Source organism: Pogona vitticeps, chromosome 3, assembly GCF_051106095.1.
Source record: "Pogona vitticeps strain Pit_001003342236 chromosome 3, PviZW2.1, whole genome shotgun sequence".
Classification (NCBI taxonomy): Eukaryota; Metazoa; Chordata; class Lepidosauria; order Squamata; family Agamidae; genus Pogona; species Pogona vitticeps.
Window position 1 is genome coordinate 96540976 of NC_135785.1, and position 11152 is coordinate 96552127.

The 11152-nt window shown below is 45.1% G+C and overlaps 1 protein-coding gene across 1 annotated transcript; it reads right to left on the reverse strand.

Moving 5' to 3' along the window:
• Positions 1 to 2944: 2944 nt before the first annotated feature.
• LOC144588121 (endogenous retrovirus group 3 member 1 Env polyprotein-like) lies at positions 2945 to 5149 on the reverse strand. Its single transcript, XM_078390264.1, has one exon. The coding sequence runs from the start codon at positions 5147 to 5149 to the stop codon at positions 2945 to 2947; it is 2205 nt and encodes a 734-aa protein (XP_078246390.1).
• Positions 5150 to 11152: the final 6003 nt, after the last annotated feature.

The window sequence follows — 11152 nt, forward strand, 5'->3', positions numbered from 1 at the left end:
CATTTAATACCACATTACAAATTTTATTTACTTACAATATTTTTTAGCCGCACCGTTACCAGTGGCTTCTGGGCGGCGTACAACAATATTAAAACTTAAAAACATTAAAAACATTAAAATAGACAATATAAAATATCCTATATTAAAACAATTCTTAAAACATTAATATTGTTAATAATTTTAATAATTTAGTATTAATAATTTGTTATCCACCTGGCCTTCAAGGCAAGGTATCAGCATCCATGCTCTGAGTTCCTTTTACGCTGTGGATTACAAAGTCAAAGTCTTGCAGGTTCCGTGTCCATCTTGCAAGCTTACTGTTAGTGGATTTCACAGTTTGTAGCCACACCAAAGGGAAAGGGTTGGTGCAAAGGATGAACCTCCTTCCCCTAATGTAGGGTTTCAGTCTTTGCAGCGTCCAAACAATTGATAGGCATGCCCTCATGTTGGCAGACAAATGTCTCTCACCAGGTCAGAATCTCCTGCTGATCAGAGTCGCTAGATGTCAATTCCCTCTGTGGTCCGCTCAGCATAGCATGGCTCCCAGACTCACACTCAACACAGCAATGTATATGATGAACTTCCAGTTGTCGTCTGGCACAACAAAGGCAGATTTTGAAGTCCGTGCTCTCTTCTGTCGACTGGCAGTCATCGGGCACTCTAACGTCCACTGGATGTCTTCCACTTGCCATTTCTGGGTGAAGCCTGCTTTCTTTCTAGCTCGTGGCTTCACTTTTTCAGCTGGGGAAAGGGTAGGCAGTTCCTTTTCTTTCTCCAGATCACCTATGGATGTATGCTTTTTTTGAGATCTTATGACTTACACCTTCCTCCTCACCAACAAATTCACCCACAGGTACATCTGATGAGAAGTTCTCCATATGTGGGGGACCACTATCATGGGTCACCTCTAAATTCACAGACATGTTTCTTTTAAGTGCAATCTCAAACACTTGGTTTAATTTATATGCATTGAGATTTTCATCACCTTGTTCTATATCTTTAATATTTGGTTTCTTAGGTAGGGGTTTGCATTGCAGGGTTTTAAGTGCTATTTGCAGCTGCAGAGCGACTAGACTCCTTAGCCCTCTAGTTCTGCTGCAACAAATCTATAGGTTCTGACCCTGCCAAAAGCAATTTAGTCCCCTCTGTGGGCTTCAACCTCACCACTTTGACCTCAGGACAGAATGCTCTTTCTTGGGCCTTTTCCTCACACAAGCCTTTCTGCTTTCCCTGAGTACCCCCAAAGCTTGGCTCTGTTACCTCTAAGGCCTCTTCCCTATATTCTACAGGGACAATTAATTGTTTGTTATGTCCATCTCCACTCCTATGAGGTGTTGATAAAACCTCTCTATATACAGTGGTGCCCCGCTTGATGATGATAATGCATTCCAGCAAAATCGCTGCTAAGCGGAATCGTCATCAAGCGGAAAAAAACCCATTGGCATGCATTGAAAACCAGTCAATGCATTCCAATGGGGGAAATACCTCATTGTCCAGCGAAGATTGCCCATAGAGAACCGCCAATCAGCTGTTTAAAATTGCTGTCTTCCAAAGCAGGGGTCTGAAAAACAAACATTTTGCAAAGGGAGGGAAGCCATTTTATGAAGGGAAGCCATTTTGCGGAGCCGGAAAAATCGTCGTTTAGTGAACAAACGGTTCACGAAGCAGGCTCCTAATCGACGTCAAGCAAAAAAAAGAAACCCATTGGAACCATCATTTTGCGATCACAATAGCGATCACAAAAAACTCATCATAAAGCGATTTTGATGTCATGCAGGTTAAGCGTCTAGCGTGACACCACTGTATCAGGTTTTTATCACCTATAAACCTCTCTGGGTGTTCAGGTGTCAGGGGAATGGGACTCTCATTAATTTTTGTAATACAATCATTTAAAGTACTATCTTCCTTCTGCTCATCAATATGGGAAGTATTATTAGGATCCTCCAATACAGTATGACCACCTCAGCCATTTCTGCTATCTCAGGGTTTTCCTCTGAACTGGGACATTGTTCAGGATTTTCAGGGGTCAGTGGAATTTCCTTAACTTATGCAAAGCATTCACTTAAGGTACGATCTTCCTTTTGTTCTTCTTGTATGAATGATGGATTATTAGGGTTTCTCATAGTAACCAGATCAGTTGTTTCTCTCTATTCTCTTATTTCAAGATTTCCATCATTTTCCTCAGTGGCTTCAATATGCCTTCCCTGAGAGCAAGTTGTCACAAAAACACTCTGTATATGCTCAGCTAAATCCAGGCCTATTAAACATGGGGCAGGAATCTGATCAGATATAGCCACCTTCCAAATTCCTGACAATCCTTTATATCTCATTGGTATTTTTGCCATGGGCAGCGCCACTACATCAGAACCAATCCCTTTAATAGAAATATTTTCATTGTCTAGCATATTTTCTTTAGGGACTACATCAGGGTGACATACTGTAACTTGTGAACAAGAATCTTTGAGTGCTAGATATTTATCAATGTTACGCCCAACAATCTACCTTAAACAAGAGATCGAGACACGAAGGCTATAAAAGAAAAGGAGGTTTATTTTTCTTTCGCCTGCTGCAGAAAGCGGGGAGAAGAACATTCCTTGCCAAGTGACATAGGAAGCGGTTCTCCGAAGGCGTGGCGTTTTTACATACAGTTTTTATAGTTTGTCCTTTCCGGGCAGTCCGGTAAGGCTCACAGTCCCCATATATGGGCATTGCATAGGCTGGCAATACATGATTGGTTACAGAGAAACAAGAAACTTACATTGCACCGGCGCAACAGTATCCTTCCCATGAAAAATTCCACCTCTTACAAAGTTGCAAGGAAACGAAACTTAAGTTTGAGAACAGTGCCCGCTTTTACGGGGCTTCACACTGAATAAGACAAACCGGTTTATTCTGGTTATCCTATCAATTCCCCCCTTTTCTTTTTACACAAACTTTGTCTTATTCACAACTTATTAGTGACCTCATACTCTTGATCAGTTTCCGGAATTATTCTATATTTTATTTCGGGAGCCCTAACAACCATTTGTGTTTTTGGTATTGCCGCTTCAACTGCTGAATTAATCATATTTCTTATTAATGGTATGACACAAGGCAAAATCATTAAGCCCACCATGAATATAGTGAAGAAAAACAACGCCTGTTTCCAGTTATTAAAGATTCCTCCTAACCAACCTGAATCGTCCAGCATTCCAGTCCATTTCTGTACTGGAACATGAGCAAGTTTCCGCATTTTTCCAGTTATTTCAGCAATAGCTTCCTGCGTATCCCCTATTTTCAAACAACAATTTGTGAGGTTGAATTTCCCACATACTCCTCCCTCCGCAGCTAGCAGGTAATCTAAAGCAAGTCTATTTTGATATATAGCGTTTTTGATTTTCGTATTTTGTTTAGCTAAGAGTAGCAAAGCTTGTTCATTCTCCCTAGTAAGTAATTCTACTACAGCCTGCAATCTAATCAGTCTATTAAGCATATAAATTGGCGTTCTATATCCATACGCACCATCTTGCGCCCACGTGGCAGGGTCATAATAAGCGATGATGCGTTCCGGCGGCCATTCATCATCTTTCCAGTTTCCAATTTTCAATTCTCTTTTCTCTCTTACCATTTCTTCCCCCACTTGGCCCAGGGTTGCTCCTTTGTCCAACGGAATCATGAAAAAGAATGGCTTAAGATGTCCCAGAAAACACGTTCCAGTCCAATTGATTAACAAATACGAATAGGCTACTTTACCGCATATCCAATATAAACCATTTGGAGCCATTACTTCATTTTTCATGCTACCATTGTGCCAAAGGTTGGATACTTCCCTAGTCAAATTCATCCAAGGGTTGCCTGTTAAATTTCCCCAGGTACTCATACTTGTACCATTTATGACTCGGACATTTTGACAATTTGAATCCCCTATGGGTATTGGAGCACTTAACCTGTCAGGAGTCCTTTGAATGCATGCTGTTCCTACCAGATTGTTAGAGAGGTCCCATCTGGTTCGGCCTGAATGTTCAGGTTGCCCTGTTAAATTATACGGGGTAGTAAAATTCCACTCGATAGCCTCCCAAGGCCACTGGTCTCCCAAAATAGTTCCGCCACAGATATAACAATTGGAAACATTCAAGGTGGCAGCTATGGTTTGGGCCAATTCTATAAACAAGTTCACCGTAGCGGTAGTTAAGGATTGCTCCCAAGGGTCCGTGACTACTTCCTTCCAAAAATCCATATACCGCCTCAGGTCTTCTCCCACTCGATATTCTTTCACTTGGACAATTTTAACGGGCGCCCCAGGGTCTTTTCCTTTACCATTAATGAGTATACTGAACGTCTTATCCCACATAGATTTACCCCATTTGTCTTTCTTATCCCACTCCTCGAGCTGTAATATGGTAAAGTTGACGAGATTACAGGAGCCCCAGGTGCAATCCGATTTAACGGGCACTTTTCTTAGGATGGCGGTACGATCTGTGGTAGACCATGTGGCCCATCTTACACAACTCCACGCGGGAACAAACAAATACGTTCCAGACCCACACTTGCTACTATCCCCCATATACTTGTGCTGTACCATATAATGGTGGACCCACTCTATCCCACCACATTTAATTTTAGTCCAGTCCCCATGGCTGATTGCTCCACACGCATCAAAAATTAAAGAAAGAGGGCGATTTCCTTTGCGTTCAACCCGTGTTATTAGCTTACCATTAACGCGAAGTTCAACCCAGATCCTCTCAGGGTTTTCTTCCGGATCATAACAAATCGGGTCCTGGCCGTTTATTCTACAGATCTTATACTCTGTTCCATTAAAATGGCAACCCTCAATAGCTCCCTGACACTTATAGGTAGACTTATAGACAAGGGTCTGATGTATATAACTACCTCTTCTAGTGGTAGTGGTACATGGGCAGGTGGTACTGGCCACCACTGTCAGTGTGAACATAAATCCAATTATAGTGACCATTTTGCCGTTAACCCTTGGTCTGCCTGCCAATATTTGCCAAATATGTTTCCAAGACACCAAAGGGGTGGGCCTTACCGTCGTTGGTAGTGGGCGTTCCATTCTTCGTCTTCCGAGTCGGGACCGGGCGTGCACCAAGGACTTCCGCTCTTGCACTTCCAGCAGGTCTCGTGGTGCACCAAAGATGCGTCGCGGATCCATTCCCCTGATACGGGTTCAGCCACTGAAACACTATGAGAACTTACTTTCCACTTAAAGCTTGTCGTTGGTGTTTTTACAGCCCACAAGCTCTCGGTCCACAGCTCCTCAGGGTACCCCACTTTCAATACGTACCACCTTAGTGTCGGACCTCTGTCAAATTTAGTCACTCTAGCACACCAATGATAAGGGCAAAATGGGTACCACAACAAACAGTGTATCTCAAAGGGGTTTAGTCCTGTCAAGGGATCTTTTAGGTTTCTTATATCTCCTGGAATCCCATACTCATGATTAGGGGGTGAGAGTATTAGGGTGGAAAGGGTTTCCTCTGACTCAGCCAGGATCCGATCTCAATCTCTGCCAGCCCGACCCTTATAGCTTCAAAGGAAACGCCTTCTCCAAGGCCCACTGAGAGCCCGAGGCACATCCACACCCGTCCTCAGACTCTGAGTCTGAATCCCCAGACTCTTCACAAAGACGGTAGTCTTTGGTAATTGGGCAAACTCTACAGAGTATGGTATGCCACCACCAGGGGTCCTTCAGACCAAACACAGGGCCATATAAGATCCTTTCCACTAGTGGCTTCTTATGTGCTTCTTTTTCTTCTACCACTACTTGGTCTCCAATCGAATACCCCTTATAGATATACAAGTCCCTCCGGCTTCTTTCTGGTTTCACTACAACGTACCACACCTGGATCAGGTTAGTTACTTTCCTTATATTCAACTGTACTTGAAAGAAAGGGCAACATTTGTGTATTAGCCACTCATCGGTCATCACTTAAGTTTCTTAAAAACAGTTTTCAGGCCGTTTCCCGATACTGGCGTGGCTTCCCAAAGTTCCTCAGGGTCGGCGGCGTGTTTGGCACGAGTATGATGTGTCCAACCTAGTTCTTTAGTGCGTATTGCAGTTTCTGTTGTAAGGAGTATCTGGAAGGGTCCCAGCCACCTCGGGGTAAGGGGTTCGGTCTTCCACGTTTTGATGTATGCCCAGCCTCCAGGTTGAAAGGAATGTACCGCTACCTCCAAAGGTGGCCTCTGCACAGAGATCCCTTGCTCCCTAATGTCAGAAAGGATAGAGAACAGTGCCAGCAAATACTTTCTTATAAAGGCATCTTTAAACAGTTCCAAGTTGGGGCTAGCTTTTTGCACACTCACGTCCCAAATTCCCATCCCATACAAGCTCTCAAATGGGGACAGTCCTGTCCCACTATGTGGTTTGGTTCTGATTGCAAAAAGGGCAAGAGGTAATACCTTTGGCCAAGGCAATTTGGCCTGCTGTATTAATTTCATAATTTGCTTCTTTAAGGTCTGATTCATCCTCTCAGTCTTTCCGGAACTCTGTGGATGCCACGGGGTGTGAAGTTTCCACTTAATACCCAGGACATCCGCTACTTTCTGCAATACCTTCTGGGAAAAATGTGTACCACGGTCGCTATCCATGGAGTATATTATCCCGTATCTACAAACAATTTGTTCCAACAGCAATTTGCATACTACACCGGCCGTTGCCTTGGCTGTAGGGAAAGCCTCCACCCATCCCGTTAACTGGTCTGTGATTACCAAACAATGATTCCAGGGACCTGATTTCGGCATGTCTATGAAATCACACTGTAAATGCTCAAATGGATGGATAGCCAGAGGCCGTCCTCCCATTTCTGCTTTCTTGGGATTATTCTTGTTCACTTTCTGGCATGCAACACAGTGGGCCAAAATGGCATTGGCGTGTGACCAAACCTTCCTGGCTGCATACTTCTGTAGGAAAGCTGCAACCAAGGCCTTAGCTCCCCAATGTCCTCCCTCATGTAGGGCTTTAAGAATTTCTCTGGCTGTGCCCTCGGGCAGCCACTGCCTTCCATCTTTCAGTTTTAGAATACCGTTTTCCATTGTGGCTCCCTGTGACTCCGCCATTTCCAATTCTCTTTGTGAATATGCCAGAGGAGCAGTAATTTCCCTACAAGTTGGAATCAGAGCTGCAAGACGGGCAGTATCAAACTCTCTTTCAGCTGCTCTTCTCGCCAACTCGTCAGCCAGACGGTTTCCCACAATTTCTGGGGCATTCCCCTTTTGGTGTCCCGGAATATGTATTATAGCTACCCTGGAGGGAAAACTCAGCGCTTCCAGGGTATCTAATACCAACCGATGATGGGCCAGATTCTTTCCCTGTGAGGTCAGGAGGCCTCTTTCACTCCAAATTTTTCCAAACACATGCACCACTCCACAGGCATATTTCGAATCGGTCCAAATATTCACATTCTTTTCTTTCCCTATTTCTAGAGCTCTTTTAAGAGCATATAACTCAGCAGTTTGTGCTGACATTGAGGGAGGGAGAGGGCCAGTCTCCACTTCTAGACCCCCGTCCTCTACAATGGCATATCCAGTAATCCTTTTCCCATTTACTACCCGGGAGGACCCATCTGTGTACAAGTTCCATGCTCCTTCTATTGGCTCTTCCTGAAGGTCTTCCCTGAATTTAGTTTGCAGATCGGTAATTGCAATGCAATCATGTTCATTGCACATCTCTTTTCTGACTGCCTCTGATAGGCCTCCTGCTGGACCATAATGGTCGGTGGTGGTTAACAACAAATCAGGCTTTTCTAGTAATATCGCTTCAATTTGCAAAAGCCTGCTGTCAGTCATCCACCGTCGAGCAGTGTGAGTGAGTATAGTTTTGAGCTGGTGAGAAGAATGCAGAACAATCGCCTCAAAGGGGTACAGCTTTCGAGTAAGTTTAACTAATTCGGCCGCCGCCGCACACGCCTGAAGGCATGTGGGCCATCCCAACACTACCGCATCCAAATGTTTAGATAAGTACCCAATAGGTTGGTATTGTCCTGCTTTCTTCTGAGCCAATACCCCCTTTGCCACCCCATTTCCAGTGGTGACAAAGAGATGGGTGGGCTTGTTTGGGTTTGGAAGTCCCAATGCTGGGGCTGAAACTAGTATCTTTTTGACTCTCTCAAATAGTTTGTAATCTGCTTTTTCCAAAACCAATGTTTCTGGTTCTTCCTTCAACAACTTCTTAAGGAATGGCTGAATTAACTCGGAAAATCCCTCAATCCACTGTCTACAAAAGTTAATAGTGCCAATGAAACTCCTCAGTTGCCTTTTTGTCTTTGGCATTTCCAGATTTTGAATTCCCTCTAGCCTTTTGGGATTTATACATTTAGTTCCCTTCTTCAAGATAAGTCCTAGGTACTTGACCTCTGGTTCACAAAACTGTAACTTATCCAGAGATACTCTAAGCCCCTTCTCTCCTAGGAAGTTCAGAAGACTTATGCTAGCTTTCCTGACCTGTTTTCCTTCTTCTCCACTAATAAGTAGGTCATCCACATACTGAGTAAGGAGTGTCCCCTCTGGTGGGGACCATCCCTGGAGTAATTCCTCCAGGATTTCTCCAAATATAGTGGGGCTCTCACAATAACCTTGACATAATATTTTCCATTGAAAACGAGTTAGTTTTCCCGTTTCTGGGTGTGGCCATTGAAATGCAAATATCGGCCGGGACTCCGGGTCTACCGGCACACTGAAAAATGCTGACTTTAGATCTATTACTGTGTACCACACATGAGTATCAGGGATTCTTCGCAGAATCGTATGTGGGTCTGGAACTATTGGGGCTCTCGGAATCACTACCTTATTTACCTCCCGCAGGTCTTGGACCATGCGCCAAGTCCCATTGGGTTTCTTTACTGGCAAAATAGGTGTGCAGTAAGGTGAGTCACTAGGTTCGATGAGCCCATCGTCCAGCAACTCCCTCACAACCGGTTTGAGTCCTTCCTCAGCCTCTGGCCTGATCGGATACTGTGGACGGTAAACCGGTGTATCTGTTTTCAAATGGATTTTAGCTGGTGTAACATTCATGAGGCCGGGATTCCCTGGCTTTGCCCATACAATTGGGTTAATTTTCTTTTCATCCTCCTCCCTGAGGACAGCCAACCGGACTTCACAAATGTTTTCTTTAAGAAATATCTGTATGCCTAATTTAGCCATTAGGTCCCGGCCCAGCAAGTTCACACCAGCATTCGGGGTCCACAAGAAATCATGCCAAATTTTCTCCTTAGTGTCAGGTTTAACTACTACTAGGGGTTTCAGAATGGCTACTTGTTGGGATTGGTTCTCTATCCCTACTACGCTAACACGACCTTCCGTAAGGGGAGGCTTTCCGGACCAAATTGACTGACTCAGGGTAGACCGGGTGGCCCCTGAGTCTACCAAAAACTCTACCATAACTTCATTGGTGCCCACCCGCAAAGTTAACAAGGGCTCCGAGCAGGCGGGACTTTTCAGCAGGCAGCCCTGACCCCCCTATTCATCCTCATAACAGGCGGCTAACCGGGTCAACTCCTCCTGATCATTTCTCCTTGCATTTCTGCATTCTCGCTTCCAGTGGCCAACCTGGCCACAATTCGCGCACACATCATGGGGTAGCGGGGTCCTTCGTGGACCTCCCACCTGATTCTTCCCATCTCCGTCTCTTCCCCTACCTCTCGCGTACCCTCCTCTACTTCCTTGGTTCCTATACCCACCTCTGTCTCCTCTACCAAATCCTCTTCCCCTGGGTCGCTCCCAAGAGGGGCCGTTGCCTGGGACTTTCCTCTCCACTACCTTCTCAACCATTTGAGTCATTAACTTCAACTTCCGTTTTTCCTTTTCATCCTCTCTTCTTGCAACAACTTTCTGAGCCTCAGTCAATAATTCACTCATAGGTTTTGTGGTCAGGTTGTCAAATTTCTGTAATTTCATTCTTATATCCGGGTAACATCCGGATACGAACTCCAGCCGCAATAGGTTTAAGTTGGCCGGGTCGTCTGGATCTAATCCAGTGTACCTCCGCATATTGCGTTTCAGCCTCTCCAGGTATTCTACCGGGGTCTCATCTTTTCCTTGAGGTTGCCCAAAGGCAAGCTTCATGCTAACAGTTTTAGGAATTATTGCCTCAAATCCCTTCAGTAACAGCTGCATCATTTCGGCGCATTGCTCTCTGGTATTGGGGTTTTGGAAGTCCCAGTCCCCAGGAGTAAGTTCCGGGAACCTCTCTCTTGCCTGGTCTTCTGTTCGTGCCGCTCCAGCAGCCTGCCCACGCCACAGCTGGCGGGCTTGTTCTAGCGCTTGATTAGTATATGTTGCTCCTGCCAGCTGCCTGCAGATATGTAGAAGCTCCGTGGGTTTATAAATCATTGTTCCCAGAGCATCCCGGAGACCGGTGACAAATCCAATAGGATCTTCCGGAAGGCTGGGGAGGTTCTGCTTTATAATTCTTACATCCGAATTTGTTAACGGAACTTCCACGTATCCAACAGCAGAGCCCATAGGCACCTCTCTTAAGGGGCATTGGAACACACCTGGACTTCCCTCTCCTAATTCTAGCATTCTACTTCTGGACCTAGTGTTCGGTCGGGGAAGGGGCGACGTGCTGTAATCTACAGTACGATCGCTGCTAATGGGGGAAATAGGACCTACGGATTCTTCACCTACTGCCCCTTCTAGCTGCCCTTCTCTCAGGGTTTGGTCATATGTTGGCGGCTGTAAGGCTGGGTAAATTTGGGGTGTCTCTGTTTCTGGCGCATTCAATGGAGGAGCGGTAGGAACCTGTTGCTGCTGTTGCACAGGTGGCGGGGGAGGAGGTGGCTGATAGTTAATAAATTCCAGGGGGTCAAATTTAGACATCTCCTCCCCCGTCAGTTTAGATTCCACCAAGTTCCTACTTACAGCCAATCTCACTCCTTCTCCGAATTTGATCAAGTACCAAAACCAAGAGTCTACATACACTGATCGGGGCGGGTGAGAAACATAAAAATCATCCACTAGTTTAATGTCATCAAAGTTATTGGAACCAAACTGTGGCCATTTGGGTGTGATATTAAACTGAGGCCACACTTCTGTACACAGTCTAACCATCTCCTGCTCTGTCTGAAAATCCTGCACTTTCACGGAAGCCCAATGAAGTAACAGCCTTGCCAACGGGCTATTACCAGGAATTCCTAACTCATTACCACCCCTAGAA